The sequence below is a fragment of the Aspergillus puulaauensis genome, chromosome 6 (assembly GCF_016861865.1).
Source record: "Aspergillus puulaauensis MK2 DNA, chromosome 6, nearly complete sequence".
Taxonomy (NCBI): domain Eukaryota; kingdom Fungi; phylum Ascomycota; class Eurotiomycetes; order Eurotiales; family Aspergillaceae; genus Aspergillus; species Aspergillus puulaauensis.
Genome location: NC_054862.1, coordinates 1,645,240 through 1,663,548, shown reverse-complemented (window position 1 = coordinate 1,663,548; position 18,309 = coordinate 1,645,240). Strand labels below are relative to the sequence as shown.

Here is an 18,309-nt window from a genome sequence, read left to right as displayed (position 1 = left end):
AAGCCTTGTCTGTACTGTATTCGTCTACTCATCCATCTCATAAAACCATGATCAATCGCTAGACTATTTCTAATCTATTTACCGGTCTTTCCCGAGGGGATGTTGAATAGGACAGCAGGCTTGCCAGGCGCGGAGGCCTTGTCGAGACGGTAGTACCCCTTGCGCTCGAATTGGATGATATCGCCCTCCTTGAGGTAAGCGACGTTGCTGTCTGCAATGGCATCCTCGCGAAACTCGGTCTTGGAGTTCAAGACATCTTCAAGACGGTCCTCCTCCTGCATAAGGTCCTTGTTAAGGAGGTGGTCAAAGTCAACCAACTCAACAGGAACCAAGTCCTGGTCCGCAGACAACCAAGTGACCTTCTTTTCGGTCTTCTTGAAGTCTCCCTTCTCGTTCAGGTCCAGCTCGAGCTCGGTAACCACGCCAGAGGAATCAGTCACGATCTTCCGGACGAAGGCGTTGCCCCAGTTCATAAGCGTGATTTCCTCATCCTGCTTGAAGCTCTTCGCGTCCTCCTGGTCGAAGAGAAGCGAGCTGCTGAAGGTTACCTTTTTGATGCCAACATCCGGGTTCTTGTTGTGCTTGGGCTTGTCTTGCGTGTATGGAGCAGCGGGTCCGCCTTTGAGAACTGCCTTTACGGCGTCCTTCTTGAGTACGGCAGTGTGACGTGGAGCAACAGGGTCAATGTACTTCTTGTTGGTCGCCCAGAAGAGGGTCCAATCAAGATTGACAATATTCCTGCTGGGTCCCTGTTTGAGGATGAACTCCCGCAGGGCGGGGATGGTCATACCTCGCCGCCTGATACCACGGATGGTGGGGAAACGGGGGTCTGACCAGCCATCGACTACTCCCTCGTTGACCAGCTTGGTGAGCTTTCTCTTGGAGAGCAGTGTGCGGATGAAGTTCATCCGGGCAAAGTCCCAAATCTGAACGTCACGCAGCTTCAGTGTGTCCAGGAACCACTGATACTGAGGGTTGCGGTCACGGTATTCAATGGTTCTAAGGGCGTGGGTAACGCCTTCCATAGAGTCGATAATTGGACAGCAGAAGTCGTAGGTAGGGTAGGCCTTGTATTTCGTTCCTGTGCGGTGGTGAGGGGAGGGGTTGCAGCGGTAGATAACGGGGTCACGCATGGCCTTGTTGGGGTTATCAACGGACATCTTAGCCCGGATGCACCAGCGAGCTCCCTCCTCAGTACCCTTGTTCATCTCTTCAAATTGGGCCAGATTCTCCTCAACGGTAGCATCACGGCGCTTGCTGGGTTCACCATTCATTCTTTGAGAAGCCATGGTCTCCTTATCGGTGTCGTCCGCATACGCGTTTCCGTCCTTGATAATCTGGACGGCATACTGGTGGAGTTCGTCAAAGTAATCACTGCTGTAGCTGGTCTTATCGGGCTTGATACCCATAAGAGCGAGATCCTCGAGGATGGCATCCTGGAACTCCTGCTTCTCGTTCGACGGGTTAGTGTCATCGAAGCGGACCAGAAGCGTACCCTTGTACTTCTCGTGAGCGAAGTAGTCGTTCAGAAGGGCAGCTTTGGCATGTCCAATGTGGAGGTAACCAGAAGGCTCGGGAGGGAATCGAGTGACCACTCCCTTGTCCGTGTTAAGAAGGGCAATGTCGTAGCTCGCACCCTCCTTGGCCTTAGCAAGCTTCTTCTCCTTGGCTGAAGCATTCAGAGCCTCCAGAGCAGCAACCGCCCATGGGCAAAGCTCTTCCAAGAAGCTGAACCAGCGAGTCAAGTTAACCAAAGTCCCCTTTCTAATGGCGCCAATTGAAACACGGTTTCCGCGGAGGGCACCCCAGAGGGCAATGTCCGCGGTGGAGAGAGCGTATCCGACGACAAAGGACCGCAGGATAAGATGGTTGTTGAGCTTCTGGAGTTTCGGGTCGACCGCTTTGAAGTCGAGCGAGGTGAGAGCATCGAGCTCGGAGACCCAGTCATTTTCCTAAGGGCCGTTAGTATTTCATAGATTTCATACAAGGCGTGCGGGGGTGGGCGACTTACCAATTTCTCCTCTTTGCTGTTCAAATATGGGAACGTGGCTCGCAGTTCCTCCAGAGCACTTGATCCATACGCAGGAGTACCACTAGCCCCGACAAACTCGACAACGGCCTTGTCGCCCCGCGGCAGAACCGCGACGTCCTCATAGTTGATAGCGATAATTGGAGAGGGACGGGCTTCGTTCACAGAAGTCGCGACGAGAAGGACAGGGAGCAAAGCAGCCTGGTTGGCCTTCGTGGCCAAAGTAAGCTGGAACTGAGACATCTTGAAGTGACCCTCAAAACCAAAATCCAGCAATAATTGAGTGACTATTATCTTGAATCGATGGCGGGGCTTTAATGCGGCGTGACAAAAAAGAAAGGCGGTCGGAATAATCTTGTTCCGGCCGATCTGGTCTCCGACCGGCGCAAACCTTCGGCGGAAAACAATTGTTGGACAGCAGAGAGCAGAGCACACATCCATTCCACGCGCAGGCTATGTCGTCGCTCAGTTCGCTGATGCCCAGCGGGGCAAGAACAATGCTCTCAATATGCCGGCCCTCTATCCGACAAGGGCCAATGGCGGGCTCCATTCTTTCGAGTTATCAACAGATTCGGGGAGCCGGGAGCGATATGGGTGCCCAGAGGAGGAAGAGAGAAAAGGCCGCTCTCAAAAAGTCCAGGAAGGCTCCTCGTGAGTTTCAACAAAAGGATCTGAAGGATGTGGAACAGTTCGCTCTCTGCGATGCCATGAGGTAAACAGCACACCGACTACCCCGACCCAACGACTTGTCTAATCTTCTCTCCATGGTAGATACCTTCGGGCATTTGAAGTTGGCCGGGAGCCAGCTGTTTCGAAGTACGAAATCCACATCCGACTGAAAACCAGACGAGACGGCCCGGTCATTCGTAACATGCTCCGATTTCCTCACTCAGTTCAAACCGAATCCCGAATTTGTGTTATTTGTCCCCCCGGTTCAAAACACGCGAAAGAAGCAGCGGCGGCAGGGGCAGTGCTAGTTGGAGAACAGGAAGTCTTCGACGCCGTGAAGGGCGGGAAAATTGAGTTTGATCGATGCATTTGCCATCCGGACAGCGTGGACGCGATGAACAAGGCTGGACTGGGCAGGATTCTCGGTCCAAGAGGTTTGATGCCCAGCGCGAAAACGGGTACTGTCGTCGAAGACGTGGCTTCTCGTGTTGAGATGCTTCGTGGGGGTACGGTATACAGGGAGCGTGATGCTGTGATCCGACTCCCCATCGGACAACTGGGATTTTCCCCCGAACAGCTAAGGGACAACCTTCGCGCTACCATTGAGCAGGTGAAGAAGGACGCTCTCGGGCTCAACGACCGAATTACAAAGCAGATCTACGAAGTGGTGAGTCCAAGAGCATAAGACCTCCCCTAACTGTTGCTGATTGACTGCAGGTATTGAGTTCGACCAACGGCCCCGGCTTCAGTCTCAACGGAGAGTTTAAAACGGAGAACTCCGTGGATCCCGCTCTCCTGACTGGCGTGTAAAATAGTTTCGATCTCTGCTGTATAGAACATGTTTTATTAGGAAGGATACGGTGTATTATAATGATAATTGGTTCGAGCATATACTCTCAACGCCGGCGCTATGCAATAACAGCCACAAATCTATTTATATGGTCAGGTCTTTCAGAGCGGAGACGGCACTTGTATCCTCTCCCATGAGCTTGTACAGACGCAAAACGGCCAGCGTTTTGGTGTCTCGCTTGTCCCCCGCCTGTTTCGCTTGCTCAAGTGCCTTCTTCAAATCCAGAAGTAACGCCGACCGGATCTTTGACATGCGCTGCTGTTGCGCGAGTAGGAACGGATGTTCATCACCGATTCTAGACGACAACCTCGTCAGGTAAACGTATTTCTGTAGGTGGTGCTCAAGTCGTTTGAGCGAGACCAGCGGCGCCGTATTCTCTCCGCGCTCCTCATCCCCCGTCTCGTCTTCGTCATCGTCCTCACTCTCCAAGAAGTCTGATTCCGTATCAGACGATTCTATTGGAATTCCCTGTGGATTTTGCTCTCCAATCATCAGCCTCTTCTCCAGCTCCTCGACCCGATCCGCAAAGTCCAACAATGCATGTCCAATGTTCGCATTCGCTCGTAGTCGCTTCTTCTCATTCAGTAGCTCCTCCACCTCCGTTTGCCTCGCCTCGACTTTGCCTCGGATTGATTGGACATCCCGCTGGAACGCAAGCAGCCCGACGCGAACCTGCTCGACCTTCTCCTCCCCTCCCTGTAAAGCAGTCCCTAGGGACAGGAAATCCTGATAGTTCTCATTGACCAAGTCCAGTAATTCTCGGCTGAGCAATTGATCGAGATCCCGCAATTCCTGGCGCAGGTCTTCAAGACTTTGATGGCGATTGGTCAGGGAAGAGAGGTATGCCGCCGGGTTGAAGTCTGGCGAGAGGAAGGAGGCGCGGGATAGAGGTTCAGGAAAAGGAAGACCGGAGGTATCATCGTCCAAATCGGATGCGGACTCGTCGGAATCGCCAAACTGGGAGGATACAAACTGAGGTCAGCTTAATGCTGCCGGGGGCCAATCGGGGGGAGGGACAGCTGGGCTTGCATACGCGAAATTTATTCATGTTGGCGGTCACTCAGACAAATCGTCAGCCAAGTTATCGAGCAGACAGCGAAGACAAACAGAAGCTGCATGTGAAGGGTCTAGCTGGCAGGTGTTTGCGTTTGGAGGGGGGAAATGCGGAGTTGGACGAGTCTCGGTCTGGACAGCGCAGGGTTGACTCCGCCGCCACGGATCACCGACTTAACTAACCAACTTTCGTAAGTATGCTTGCGGAATAGTCCTACAGAAGCACGGACTCAGGCGCCTGGGCGAATTCAATTTCCTGCCAACTCATTCTGTCTCATCTGCAACCTCCCGCATCAATCAGCTGCCAGCGTCAAACCCGGTTATGCTTATCCGATGCATGCCAGCTTGTCCAACACCGCCTGATCCCATGCACTTTGTGTTCCTCCATGCAATGCGCTGGAGCACCCCTACGTGTCTGTGGCCCGACAGTCTTTCTACCTGAGAAGCGGGGTTTCCGAGCCCTTGGTGGACGTTGTCGTGTTGCGTTCGTGTCTTTCCCTGCGTCACCAGAGAAGCTCACGACGCTGTTGTCTGGAGCTACAGACGCAACCACTGCCGCATTCTCATAGTGACTGGCCGCTTTGTCGACACTCGCTCGGTTGAAGGAAATGGATCAGACAGCCTCCGGCAGGCTGTCCTCCCACCTTGATGCATTGCGACCATCCTCCGCGACGTCCGCGCGGCCGAGGTGGACGCAGCCCCCTACACTGTCTTCCTCGTTCTCCCCCCTCGAGACCGCTAGTTCCTCCCACCAAGCGAATCCCTGTCGCTATGAAAACACTCTAGATGATACAACTCGTGCTTATCGCACTACTGCGTTACGCCATCTCAACGGCCATCCCAAACCCCTGTCCTTGAAGACGCGCCAAGCAACCAATAGTTCTAGCAGCGGGAGACCTTCGAGCTTAGCTTCACAGCCTGTTCTTGTCAGGTCATATTCTGGGGGTCCTGATGATAACTCCGGTCCATCCAAGATGCCTACACGGCGGTCGTTTCTGTTTCCCGGGACATCGAGTTCGCAAAGAAAGGAGCCCGAGCTCCCCTCGGACGAGGAGTTCGGTATAGATGGCATCCTTCGGGCCATCGAGCCAAACATTCGCAGCACGCTCGACTCGATCGGGGAGATATGCGGCCGTAGCAAGCTCAGTCTAGCCAACGAGTATGGCAGTCATATTGCGCCTCTAGGCGAGATTCGTGCGCCGCCTGGTGGACTTTTGCCTGTCGAAGAAGCCAGCTCCGATTCTGGTGATAATGTAGTCATCTATGATGATGAAATGGCTGCGGATGGCCGTGACCATACTTCGTTTTCAAACTACACCTTTTTTGACACCCTCTTACCTCCTATCTCGGCACCGTCGCAAGTGGCTCATCCGAGCGATCCATCAGGTCAACAACAGCCTGACCGCGAGCCCAATCTAGAGTCTCTCCCTACAACGCGCGAGTTTGCCTCGAAGCCCAAAGCGGACGGGCGGGTGCTGCTGGGAACAACCGAGCAAGGCGAAGACAATCGAGTACAAAACATCCTCACTCCGGCGCTGGTCTCGGAGATTCTCCTTGACGCCCAGGCCAACGGTTACCTCAAGCCTGACCATCCGCCTGGTCAGGTACACCAAACCGCAGACACGTCTAGCCAATTGACAGACCCATCCAAGCCATCTGACGTGCAATCGCTCTTCCGCTGGCTGAAACAAGCTGCATGGAATGAAAGTTGCGAATCTGGGCAACAGACGGCAGAGAGCAGACTACGAGCTATGCTCGAGCGACAGAATGAACGAGCCCCTCCTTCTTAAGATGAACATACGCACACGCATACCATTCCCCCGGTGGGATACATTTGTCCATATATGATGACCGTATCCGAATATAAACGACGAATACCCCTTCGTCAGCACTGATTATCTTAGCTTAGCGAGCATACTCATTGAGACCTAGAAATGACATTTCCCCTCTAATCAAGGTATCCATGAATGCAATGCTATACACGATGTAAATCGTCTCTGTGAAACACCAAACCCAGCTTTTTCCATATTCCAACAACTTCATCACCCCTCAATCTCTCCTATCAATGTCTTCGCAAACCCTTCGAACCGCCCATATGACCAACACTCCCTATACCTCTCCACCAACAGCCTCTCATCCACCTCCTCCATCTTATCCACATCCCCAGTCCCAGTCCCATCCTCCTCATCTTCACTTTCATCTTGATTCTTCCCCTCTACCAGCTCCCCGAACTGCACATCAACTGGCACCCTCCCCAAAAACCTCACTCCCATCTCCTGCGCCATAACCTCCCCGCCACCACTCGAAAACAAATTACTCACCTCCCCGCAACAAGGACACGTATAGCCCGACATATTCTCAACAACTCCCAACGTCGGTATATTCGTCTTCACACAGAAATTCACCTCCTTGCGCACATCCGATGTCGCAATCGCCTGCGGAGTCGTCACCAGCACCGCACCCGTGAGCCGAGGCAAACCATTAATAGTAGAGCCATCAGGGTTCACAGCAGTCGTAGATATTTTGAGAAGTTCCTCCGCAAGCGCAATATGCTCGTCACTTGTCCCCGGTGGCGTATCGACGAGCAAATAGTCCGTTTGGCCCCAGTATACGTCCGTGAGGAATTGTCTGATCATAGCTGTTTTCTTGGGCCCGCGCCAGATTACGGCGTCGCCGCGGTCGCGGAGGAGAAAACCTAGGGACATGCAACGGAGGCTTCCTCTTGGTTTCCCTGTTTCTGTAGCAGTTCCGTTTGTGCTGCCCTCGCCAGTGCTACCGCCCGCTGTCGCGGCATCACTTGTAAGGCTGGATCCATGCACCGGTACTGGTACCCATCCGTTCGGCGACTGTGTGATCTTTGCGCCCTCGAGGCCTACGAGGCGTGGGATGGAAGGGCCTGTTAAGTCGATGTCGAGAATTCCGACGGATTTTCCTTGTAACGAGAGGGCGAGCGCAAGTTGGAGGGTGACGGAGGATTTACCGACGCCTCCTTTGCCGGAGAGGATCTGTTATTAATTCATTTGTAAGTATATGCTTGATATTTACAGTTCAATGTGGCCGTAGAGGAGGGGGCTTGTAGAGGCATGTCTGGGGCGATTGTTATCGATAAGGCGTGGAGGGGCTGGAAATTTTCTCTTTGCGAGCGCCGGGCCCCGAGAAGGGGGTATTGTAGGTTTAGACGCACCAGGATGATATTTTTGACTCCTTCTAGAGGCATTTTCGGATATTTGGGGAAGTAATATGTTGTAGGAAGAGTAGAAGGAAAAGTTGGGGAAGCCGATCTCGCAATGGTGGTTCATGCTTCTGCGTCATTCCGCGGAGCTGCTTATCAATCGGAGAACGTCTACTGACCGACCTACTCTACAATAATAGTGCAAAGCCTTTCAGATCCACGCTACGACGTGGTTTCTCATTCTTTTGGTATATCGCCACTATCTAATAAGTTATTCATCACTTGTCCAATGTCTTGTCAAAGTCAGAATGTACTAGTAGTTAGGTGCTTCGTAGAATGACGCTTTTCGGCTTAGACCCCCGTAGTCTATTGCCATTTTTGTACCACCACTCCTCCGCGCTTGAACTCGGCCAGTTCGCCTAGCACAGCAGCCTTGTCAGTTAGTTCCTTGCTAGGGAATGTTGTCAATAGGACCCATGGGCGGGTCTGGTTCTGGGGGCTGGCAGCAGACACAAAGTCATAAACATCGCCGATTGTGTGGGTGGTGTTGAATCGGGAGGTAAGGCGGGTTCCATCTCCGAGACGGATTTGTAGGGTGACTGCGGGCTGGGACTCGTCCACTTTGGGCTTGGGGGGTTCAGAGCTCGTTTGAGCACCAGGCGTCGGTTCAGACGGAGTAGGAGTCCTAACACCGGGGGTTGGGCTTCCTAGTCGCTGTCCCTGGCCTGCAAATGGCTTGTACTTCGGCTTCGGCCTAACGTACTTCTCGTCATGTTGTTTTATTTCAACATCCACATCCTGACCATGTTGTGCGTTCATAATTGAGAGCGGGGCACGGCCTTGTCGTATGCTATTGAGAATCTCGGCGTTTTGAGGATCATCAGATCGATACAGGTCACCATCGTCTACTGAAAAGCCATCCGCCCAGAAGTGTAGTGTCCTCCGGACGCGACGAGGGATTTGTGGCTCAGCGGGCGCACTCGGAGCCTCGACCACTCTGCTTGGCATTTCATCACCACCTAATGTGCGGGCGGAACCCGTGAAGTTGCTTCGTCTCGGTTCGTTGTCATCGGATTCAGGCAGTTGAGTCCTATAAGCAATTAAAAGGTCCGAAATATTTGCAAATAGCAGGTGACGGCGACATACTTTTTAGCCTTCTCGATGATTTTCTTCTTGAGGTCGTCGGGGTTTTGTACAGCTAGCCCGGACTTTTCACCCCCCGCAAAGAAGTCTTGGTTCTCATCGTCGTCGTCATCCTCGCTGTCGTTCGTGCCAGATGTAAGGTCACCCAACGTTGCGAATTTCTTCGGGGGTTGTCTGCGGGAGGTGGAGGATTCTCGAGGTGTGGAGGATGAGGATTCGGCTGCAGGCTGGCCTTGTTGTCCAGCTAACCCCGCGCTCTCGTCCTGCTCCGCAAAGAACTCGGTAACTGCGGCCTCAAGATCCCAGCCGTTGGTTGCTAGATATTCTTGCGCCTATCCAGGTTAGCGAGATTTTTGCATCTGCGACAAGATACCCACGTCGTCGGGACGCGCCCTAGTCATAGCGCAGAACTGCGAGACAACCTCATCGTGATCGGCGGGGTTCATGGTAGATCTACTGCCTGTAGCTAATAATTGGACCAGAAATACAGCTCTGACTTCGGTTATGCAGCTAGATAGCAGTAAAATAGAGTAAGGTAGAAGGATTGGGGAAATGGAGCAAGTAGGTGAACACTGTGCAGCGAGGACAGCTGATGAGGTTCTTCGGGATTCCACCTTCAACAAAGCAAAAGCAAAGTACGTCACTGTTGCCTGATTGGTCATCCGGGGACAAGAAATTCCGTGGTGCCTCAGGAACCATCTCAGCCTCGTTTTGCTGACTAGTAAGTACGTGAATATACCTTAAATTTAAAGCTGTACTCAACAATTTCCTTACATTGTTGTGAAATTCACAATCTAACAACTATACAGACTTTTATGATTTTTGCATTGCCTCTGGTTAGGAAAGAGAAAAATGACACCACATCTTCTGAAAAGCTCATTGAATACGCCTTGGCCGAGATATGTGAAACTCGAAAATAACTATTTCCGTGATTATTAAGTGAGACCACGTAATCACTATTACCGGGCTCATCATGGCCATCTTGTTAATAATTTTTGTACCGATCTTTATGCCAGGAGGCTCTACGCCCTCTTTTTCCGGACTAGAGTTTCGGTAAGGTGAGCACTAGGCTAAGCACTACTCTATCAGTAAATAACCACAAAAGAAAACATCACATGGCAGTTTAATGTTCTTCACCACTAGAATTTCCTCTCTGCCATTGAGCGAAGGAGGGAGGTCCACTGTCCCCATACTTATAGTTCGTGACAGGCGGGTCACGTGTTTACCGTTAAAGCAGCGGCTGCTGAATCAGGAAGCTGGGGATATCGGCCCGGGACTAATCAATGGGTTTGTTCGAGATCCAACCAGCTTCAACTTATTGATCTTGTCAGCTACTTTAGGCAGTTTCCGCAATTCCCTCCTCTTAACTGGCTTCGCGACAATAGCCGGATCAACCTCCCTCCGCAACGATATCCTACTCACTGACACGTCCACCCCTCTCCATCAATCATGGCTTCAAACGAGGCCGCCTCCGTCTCCAACTCAACACCAGCGCTCTACGAGTCCGGTCTAACGATCCCCTCCGATTCGGAGATCTATTCAGCCAACCATGACGCCACTTCAACCTCATCAGACTCGCCTTTGATCCTCTACAGGCCCTCGCCGACGCTCTGGAGCATCGTCCGTGGTGCTGCAATCAACCTGGTTCTTCCGTTTGTGAATGGCTTGATGCTTGGGTTCGGTGAACTATTTGCACATGAGGCAGCGTTTAGGCTGGGGTGGTCTGGGACAAAAGTATTTTCCACCAAGTTTTCAACTTTGATATTTGATGCGGTTTGGCTAACCATTGTCTGTTTAGATCTTTCCCACGTATCGGCGGTCTAGGCCTGCAGCCGCGGGGCTCGGATTATAGAGGTTGCTTTCGCCGGAGTATGTTTGCGGGATACAGAAGAGCTGAGGGTGGGAAGTATCAGGGAACAAATAGACATTTAAATTGGACTTGATGCATGGGTCGATTTTCTGGGATTTAGTGTTGTTATTCCTGCTTGAACGGGATGCACCTGGAGTGATGTTTACATGTATATACATAGACCCAAGTAGGCAGCGCAGTAATTAGCTTGACGGCGTTCGGCGAGCAAAATCCAGCACATTTCAACCTGTGAATATCCCACAATTTCTATAGATCCGCGAGACAGTGGACAGGTATTGTTCATTTCCGCTGTATACTCCTGGATCGTGCCATTGCCGATTCTCGCCCGGCAGACCGCCCGGCAAAATCCGCGTCTTGGCAATAAAGTGTCTTCAGGTCCGCATCCGCGATTCGATCAACCCATTTTCTCCGTTCGGTCATCTCGTCGTGCACAATGCTGGGAGGCCCTGGTTTGAAAGGGCGCCTTGCCCAGCAGCAATTTGCTGCTTTTGCACGGTCCACCCGATCGGTTTGTCTTGACTCCCTGGAATCCGGAAATTCGGGGCTGACTCGTGCACGCAGTATTCTTCATTTCGTCCGCAGATTTCAAGATTCCCCGTGCGGAATGGCAAGGTTCTCGGCGGGTCTACGATATGGAGGCCGTCAGTGCCCTCAATTGCCGTGCCTGCAGCTCGATTCAATTCGACTTCATCCGCTGCGAATCCCAACGAGCTAGCACCCGAACCCTCTCAACAACCAACCGAATGGGACCTTTCAAATATCGATATCGAAGCCATCCCGGAGAAAATTGGATACCTGAAGGAGCTCGGGCTTGATTACGGCTGGGGACCGTCATCAGCAGTTGAATATATAATGGAACATGTTCACATGTGGAGTGGCTTGCCCTGGCTAGGAAGTATCGTCGCAACGGGTGTCTTGATCCGTTTTGCGATTCTACCTCTCTTTTTCCGCTCTGCGGATGCCAGCACGAGGATTTCAAACAACAAACATATCATCACGCCTGTTCGGGCCAAGATGATGAGCGCTGCGCAGTCTCAGAACCAGGTTGAGATGCAAAAGTACCGGGCAGATTTAGCGAAGCTAAATTCCGAGCTCGGTATCAAGTCGAGCAACGTTTTTATCCCGATGTTCCTTCAGATCCCCTTTGGTTACGGTTGTTACCGTGTTGTCAGCGGCATGGCTCACTTGCCTGTCCCCGGGCTGGCAGCGGAGCAGTTTGCTTGGATCAAGGACCTCACAGTTGCTGATCCGTTCTTTATCCTTCCTTTGCTAACATCTGGTTTCTTATATATGAGTCTCAGGGTATGATCCATTATCTTCGTTCGATCCCGTTGACTTTGTTGCATTCTGCTAACGGCCATTTCTTTAATAGAAAGGAGGCGAGTTCGGAAACATCGATCAATCACAACAGCAAATACGAAAATTCATGATGTACGGAATGCCGGCAATTCAGTTCCTGTTTCTGGCGTTCTTCCCCGCTGCACTGCAAATGTACTTCCTCACAACCGGTCTCTTCGGTCTCTCCCAGGCCTACATGCTTAGCAGCCCCTCGTTCCGTGCCGCCATGGGCATCACAATTCCCCAGCAACAGCTCCCTACCGATACGTCCGGTGTAGCCGGTCCTGATGCGGGCAGGGCTCTCCGGTTGCTCACGCAGGCCATTGAGCACGAGAAAGCTGAAATTGCCAAGACACAGAAGGCCGCAGGCAATGAGCCTAACCTCAGCTTCATCGACCGCGCCATCAACAACATAAAGGAGTCCAAGAACCAGTTCACCAAGGAAACCTCAAAGAAGTTGGAGGAGATGAGCGGAAAGGGTCCAAAGACGAACGCCGATGGCTCTCTCGCGGAACCAGCACGCCTCAGCGACAAGGATCGCAAACTGGCGGAGGACTACGAGAAGCGCAGAAAGGAAGAAGAGGATTGGAAGCGGGAGGAGCGCAACTTTGCGCGCAGGGAAGCGCATCTGAAGGCGTTAGAGAGAGAGAGGGAAAAGGCCAAGTCGGCTTTCAAAAACCCTAACACGAAGCAGTAAATGTGATATATGTCTCATATAATTTGCACATTGTATTATAGCAGTTTATTCGATTTTGTCTAAATAGAGATGTCTCTACCTTCTTATCTCACTGGCCACCGTCACAATCATTAGACATAATCACCTTTTAATCCCTGTTGTTTGTAAAGAACTTGCACAAAACCATCACATGCAAAATCTTCGGTGCAGTATCTCATACAACTTGAGCTCGATACAAATCAATACTATAACCCCCCTAGAATCTCCTTACTACGCGCTAAGCCTAATTCAAATCATACAGGGCATCCCTAGGTAAGTGCCTTCCCCTGTATTTATAACCAGTAACAAACCACTACAAACAAAACGCTCCAGCTCATTTCTCCAATTTTCTATTATATTAGCGTCTAAGCGTCTAGAATTTTTACAGTCTGATATATGAACTTAAGTCCTTGACCACAATGCTATCACCAAAAATAATCCGGGCGCGACTGCCTCGCACCAGGGGAATAACAATACCGCTCTTACGGCCGCAAGCCAGGAACTCCTCCTACTCAACAAATGGTTCTTCGTCATCATCCAACTCTCTACGGAGAAGCGTGACAATTATCGGTTTAGCGGGTGTAAGTACGCCATTTCTTTGGTGGCTTATGTCCGGCACCCAGGTCCAGCCTGGTGGTAACGACAAAGTGCCATATCTAGAAGAAGGTGCACTACCTGAACAAGGACATCTGGGCAATGAATACGACCCCAGGAGCAGCCTTTCCAAGAAACAAGTGACCAGGCTCATCTCACAAGATGCATACTCGTTTCTGGTCAAGGATGTTGCTGGTGTGAATCGGTATGATGGTGCCCAGGTAGCTTCGAATAGTCCCTGCGAAGATCGGTATGCGCATGGGAAGATTCCCTCGCCGTTATCGTTAGGCAATTACGATGATGGCGGTGGTGGGAATCAGCAGTGGATGGCGTGGGCAGTTTTCGATGGCCATTTAGGCTGGCAGACTGCAGATTTGTTGGAGAGGAAACTCTTGCCTTTTGTGCGGCGCAGGCTGGAGCGAGCTCAGTTGGCCTCTGGTGTAGGGTCTAATGAAGCTGTCCAGGAGGCTGTTAAGCAGGGATTCACGGACCTCGATACATCTATCTTTGGGACAGCTCTGGAAACGACTCGGAGCAGTGGGGTTCCTCTACAAGAGAAGGTGGAGAGACTTCTTCCTGCTTATGCGGGCTCGTGTGCTTTACTATCACTGTACGACCCAGTCACGAGGAACGTGCATGTTGCATGCACTGGGGATTCGAGAGCGGTTCTCGCACAACAGTTGCCAGATGGCAGTTGGGAGGCGATACCGTTGTCGATTGATCAGACTGGCAGTAACGAAGAAGAAACCGCCAGGATCTCCAGGGAACACCCTGGCGAGGAAGGCATTGTCAAAAATGGACGGGTGTTGGGGATGATGGTCTCACGGGCCTTTGGAGATGGACAGTGGAAGTGGCCGTTGGAAGTACAGCAGGATATGAAACGCAGATTCCATGGTCCAGAACCCTTGACGCCGAAGTACGATGTCCGCACGCCGCCATACCTGACCGCTGAGCCGGTCGTGACAAGTACGAGGATTGATCCCAGCAGGGCCTCGTTTTTGATCATGGCAACGGATGGACTGTGGGATATGCTCTCCAGTCAACAGGCTGTTGACCTTGTGGGAAAGTGGCTGATATCGTCACGGAGAGAAGACGATCATACCTACGGACAATTTGACTTTGGGCACTTTCGGAATGGCGTAAACTGGCAATTTGTCGAGGAGAGAGCAACAGTGCAGGATGACAATGCCGCTGCCCATCTGGTCCGCAATTCACTGGGAGGGAATCATCACGAGTTGATCTCGGGCCGGCTTGCCTTTACTCCCCCACACTCACGGCGTCTAAGGGATGATATGACGGTGCAGGTTATTTTCTTTGATGGCACAGATCCGAAGAAGAGAAACGGTTGAGGCTGTATCAAGGGGACTGCTCACAGACTGGCCCTCTCACTGTGGAAATCTTCTATACCGACAACACGGATGTATTGTTTGGAGCTTCACTTCATCTCGCCTCTCCTACCATCTTCTTACTATCATTGCCAATCGCTGTCTGCCTATCCAAGTATGTATAGCTCACACCTATACGAGAAACTCTATCAAGCCTTAAAACATTGGCTAACATGGTTTTACAGACGATACTTTACGCCCTAGTGAGCATATAACTTATCGTTATACATATTAGACAAAAAGGCCAGAGCAACTGACAAACCCAAACATTTGTAGACAACCAAAATGACCGACCTCGTCTAATTCCTGCCTATAGATTCACCGATAAGCTGTTCATCTAAGTATTCATGCGCTCTAACAAAGCATCAAGCTCCCCAATATTCCCCATCAGAAGACATTGAATAGCCTCCCTCACCGTATCATCCATTTCATCTCCATGCATCTCCCCAATCTCAGCACGCACCCTCTCAAGACAAGCCCAGATATTACTCTCGGCCTCCTCCACTATCCCTACGGCCTCGCGTACAGAAATGCCACCCCAAGACTCCATCTCCTCCACAACCGTCTCAATCCCGGTAATCTCTTCATTGACCATCCAAACGGCATCTTCTAGGCTCTTCAGTATTCGTCTGTTTGCGTGATCCGCGTCTGTTCCTGTTCCTTTGGCTTTGACGCTATGTAGTATGGACTTTGCGGCGGAGAGCCAAGCTTCTGGGTTGAAACTGGGAATGGATTCTGGACTTGGTCGGGTGGATAAAGGTGAGAGTAATGGAGAGGGCAGTAGAGGCGAGTTCCAGCTCCAGCTCCAATTCCAGCTCCAGGGTAGTGGGGAATGGGATGGGTTTGAACGCTTGCGTTTGGGGGTTAGTTTGGGGGGTTCTTCTGGGGTTATCTGGAGATTTGACTTTGTGCTGAAGGGGGGATCCCGGCTGGGGGATTCGAGTATGGACATGGTACGGTGTAGTAGATCCTGAACCTGGGTTTGTTTAGGGGGGTGTTGGACTAGGTAGGATGTGTGGTGTAGGTAGGTTGGGTAGAGTTCAGCAAAAAGGATACGGAGTGGGATGTAGACTGGTGATATATACGGTGTAGAGAAAAACCATCAGATAGCATCGGTGATATTGCGGTCAGATAAGAATAACAGAACTAGCAAGATACAAAGCCTGATATCAGAAAGTGTAGGTAAATTTAGAAGAATCTCAAACCGACCTCACACTTTCTATGTAAGGGATCTCAACCAATAACACGGGACCGTTCTAAAGCTGATGTGTTGGCTTCATTGAGTCTGTTCTTTGTGTAACGAGAGCTGCGATGTTGCGCAAACAAAGGCTGGCCGGCCAGTCTAAATGCATTCACAGCCAAGCAGGCTTCCATGTAATGGCGTCCGATTATCAGGTCAAGATCAAGCTATTGAAAAATATGAATGTTGCACAGGGCTGAAGCAGAGCTCCAGCAGGGCTACCCTGTTACGAGAAGTGGAACCTCTATAATCATAGCTATGTTCATTGCTCCTTTTGTACATTAATAGAAAATAGGAAGGGTAATAAGTATATGTCGAAAAATGAAAGGAAGAAAATGAAAATGAAACACTTTGAGACAAAGGTCGGCGGAAACAGATCAACTCCGACCCCAGGTGAAAAAAAAAAAAAAAAAAAAAGGCAAAAGCAAAAAAACAGTCACACATGGACCTGCCATATCTCTCGAAAGAAGAAAGCCGAGAAATGCAAACAGAGAAGATAAAGTAATGTATAATCAGCTCTAAAAAATGCTTGTTGAAAAGGAACAAGTAACAGTATCGTGTAGATGTGTCATATAGTTAAACAAACAGCAGTAACCATCGGCTTTTGTTATGTTTGATGGGATTTGAGTCAGTTTACGCGTTCTGCATCGGCATAGTCTGCATCGGCTGCATCGGCACGGATGTCAACGGTAATGACTCTGGTTGTTGGGGCTTCTCCTCCTGGATGAACATTTGGTTTTCCATCTTCTGTGTCAACCGTGCACAGAACGGATCCACGTATTTCGTCCACATCGTCGCGCAGAAATATACCAATGCAATCCACAGAGGTATGCTGATCGCGACAACCCAGGGTGGGCGGATCGGAATCCAGACCGGCTCGTCTGATCCCTCCTGTTTCTTCTCGGGGTCGAAGGGCTGGCCCGAGATGCCATAGAGCATCCAGCAGAGAACAGTACGGAGGAGTGTTCCGTGAACGAGATAGACGGCAAACGACTGCGAGCCGAGCCAAAGGAGGAGGCGGTTGGATAAGAAATCCTTAACGCTTGGCGAGATATAGATAGAGAAAATGACGAGATCAACACCGATAGCGGAGTAACGCTTGCCGACGTTAACATCGGGAGGGAAGATGTAGTGTGAGATGTTGAACATAACATTCGACCAGTCTGCCCATTCGGGGTGCTCGCCGGGGTAGCCGGCAATGAAGACCCCAGCGGCAAAGAGGGAGAAGGCCACAACTCGGCGCGGCCATTTCCACTTCTCGATGAATTCCTGGAAAGAGACCTCGTAGGACAAATCGCTGAGGAACATGCCATAAATACCTTGCAATTGGAAAGTTTCTGATATCGTTAGCGTGCTTCCACCGAGCGGGCTTCAAGGAGCAGTTACCTGTGTTCTTCGCATTGTCCTGATGGAAGTAAAGCGCCATAATAAGATAGACAAACAACCGCCAGCGGAAGCGCATGAACATCGTCGCACATGTCAAGATATAGACCAACATGGAGGTCATCAGCAGTGGCAGCAACGCCCACTGGTGGTCGTCATAGGCCATGTAACCTGTCGTCCAGGTAGTAAGGAAGTTTTGACCCAGTCGAATCACTTCTTTTCCAAACGAATCCTCAAGATCAGGAGCGGCATATCGGCACCACCAGCAATCCGAGCGATTGGCAACAACGAACGCGCGGCACTGCGCCAGTATCCAGGATATTATCATCGCAATCGTGGCGGGCATGATGAGACGCGGCGGCCGGCGGAAAGCACTTTTACCGACAGCAGTAAAAGCGCCCAATAGATTACCGTTTCGTTGCAGTTTGATAGGCTTCAAGGCGCAGACGTAGCCAGTCAGGAACGCGAAGATGGTAACACCAATACGGCCCTGCCAGGGAATGCGGAACACGGGCAACTGCAGGAGCCTGGGAGACGCATCCTCAGAATCGCGAGGAGCGAAAAGATCATAATCCCACGCTCGAGCAAGGTGAGTGAGAACGACAAGGAAAGAAGCGATACCTCGAAGGCCCTGTGGTTTTTTTTTTCAAGAGTCAGTCCCGGCCAGTTGAGGGTAGAGAGCGAAGATGGGCCAAGGGCACGTACATCGATCCATTTGACGCTTTTTCGGGGGTCACCCTTGACGTTGGGGTCGCCGCCACTCCATGGGAGCGCCTCTCGAATGCGAGTGTAAAGATAGGCAGCTTGGGACATCCTGCACCAAGACTTAAGAGACCGAAAGCAAGATCATTCAAATGCAACACAAGCT

At 51.2% G+C, this 18,309-nt stretch overlaps 11 protein-coding genes across 11 annotated transcripts; 5 read left to right on the top strand and 6 right to left on the bottom strand.

Moving 5' to 3' along the window:
* Positions 1-74: 74 nt before the first annotated feature.
* APUU_60633S (glutamate--tRNA ligase GUS1) lies at positions 75-2,272 on the bottom strand (the record flags this gene model as incomplete). The annotated part of the gene is made up of 2 exons (XM_041693895.1): positions 75-1,952; positions 2,012-2,272. The coding sequence occupies 2 exons, from the start codon at positions 2,270-2,272 to the stop codon at positions 75-77; spliced, it is 2,139 nt and encodes a 712-aa protein (XP_041559779.1).
* A 212-nt stretch (positions 2,273-2,484) lies between these two features.
* Positions 2,485-3,508, top strand: MRPL1 (mitochondrial 54S ribosomal protein uL1m; the record flags this gene model as incomplete). The annotated part of the gene is made up of 3 exons (XM_041693894.1): positions 2,485-2,741; positions 2,801-3,365; positions 3,416-3,508. The coding sequence occupies 3 exons, from the start codon at positions 2,485-2,487 to the stop codon at positions 3,506-3,508; spliced, it is 915 nt and encodes a 304-aa protein (XP_041559778.1).
* Positions 3,509-3,632: 124 nt separating this feature from the next.
* APUU_60631S (COG2 family protein) lies at positions 3,633-4,596 on the bottom strand (the record flags this gene model as incomplete). Its single annotated transcript, XM_041693893.1, has 2 exons — positions 3,633-4,505; positions 4,582-4,596. 2 exons carry the CDS (start codon positions 4,594-4,596, stop codon positions 3,633-3,635), a joined length of 888 nt encoding a protein of 295 aa, XP_041559777.1.
* Positions 4,597-5,209: 613 nt separating this feature from the next.
* On the top strand, positions 5,210-6,391 carry APUU_60630A (uncharacterized protein; the record flags this gene model as incomplete). The annotated part of the gene is made up of 1 exon (XM_041693892.1): positions 5,210-6,391. The coding sequence occupies one exon, from the start codon at positions 5,210-5,212 to the stop codon at positions 6,389-6,391; it is 1,182 nt and encodes a 393-aa protein (XP_041559776.1).
* A 252-nt stretch (positions 6,392-6,643) lies between these two features.
* Positions 6,644-7,818, bottom strand: CFD1 (Mrp/NBP35 family ATP-binding protein; the record flags this gene model as incomplete). The annotated part of the gene is made up of 2 exons (XM_041693890.1): positions 6,644-7,606; positions 7,786-7,818. 2 exons carry the CDS (start codon positions 7,816-7,818, stop codon positions 6,644-6,646), a joined length of 996 nt encoding a protein of 331 aa, XP_041559775.1.
* Positions 7,819-8,139: 321 nt separating this feature from the next.
* Positions 8,140-9,362, bottom strand: UBX1 (protein phosphatase regulator SHP1; the record flags this gene model as incomplete). The annotated part of the gene is made up of 3 exons (XM_041693889.1): positions 8,140-8,863; positions 8,920-9,248; positions 9,294-9,362. 3 exons carry the CDS (start codon positions 9,360-9,362, stop codon positions 8,140-8,142), a joined length of 1,122 nt encoding a protein of 373 aa, XP_041559774.1.
* Positions 9,363-10,365: 1,003 nt separating this feature from the next.
* Positions 10,366-10,768, top strand: APUU_60627A (TOM13-domain-containing protein; the record flags this gene model as incomplete). The annotated part of the gene is made up of 2 exons (XM_041693888.1): positions 10,366-10,650; positions 10,715-10,768. The coding sequence occupies 2 exons, from the start codon at positions 10,366-10,368 to the stop codon at positions 10,766-10,768; spliced, it is 339 nt and encodes a 112-aa protein (XP_041559773.1).
* Positions 10,769-11,219: 451 nt separating this feature from the next.
* On the top strand, positions 11,220-12,821 carry OXA1 (membrane insertase OXA1; the record flags this gene model as incomplete). The annotated part of the gene is made up of 3 exons (XM_041693887.1): positions 11,220-11,294; positions 11,348-12,088; positions 12,159-12,821. 3 exons carry the CDS (start codon positions 11,220-11,222, stop codon positions 12,819-12,821), a joined length of 1,479 nt encoding a protein of 492 aa, XP_041559772.1.
* Positions 12,822-13,258: 437 nt separating this feature from the next.
* APUU_60625A (PP2C family serine/threonine-protein phosphatase) lies at positions 13,259-14,782 on the top strand (the record flags this gene model as incomplete). The annotated part of the gene is made up of 1 exon (XM_041693886.1): positions 13,259-14,782. The coding sequence occupies one exon, from the start codon at positions 13,259-13,261 to the stop codon at positions 14,780-14,782; it is 1,524 nt and encodes a 507-aa protein (XP_041559771.1).
* A 373-nt stretch (positions 14,783-15,155) lies between these two features.
* On the bottom strand, positions 15,156-15,770 carry APUU_60624S (uncharacterized protein; the record flags this gene model as incomplete). Its single annotated transcript, XM_041693885.1, has 1 exon — positions 15,156-15,770. The coding sequence occupies one exon, from the start codon at positions 15,768-15,770 to the stop codon at positions 15,156-15,158; it is 615 nt and encodes a 204-aa protein (XP_041559770.1).
* Positions 15,771-16,691: 921 nt separating this feature from the next.
* APUU_60623S (acyltransferase family protein) lies at positions 16,692-18,254 on the bottom strand (the record flags this gene model as incomplete). The annotated part of the gene is made up of 3 exons (XM_041693884.1): positions 16,692-17,395; positions 17,445-18,072; positions 18,147-18,254. 3 exons carry the CDS (start codon positions 18,252-18,254, stop codon positions 16,692-16,694), a joined length of 1,440 nt encoding a protein of 479 aa, XP_041559769.1.
* Positions 18,255-18,309: the final 55 nt, after the last annotated feature.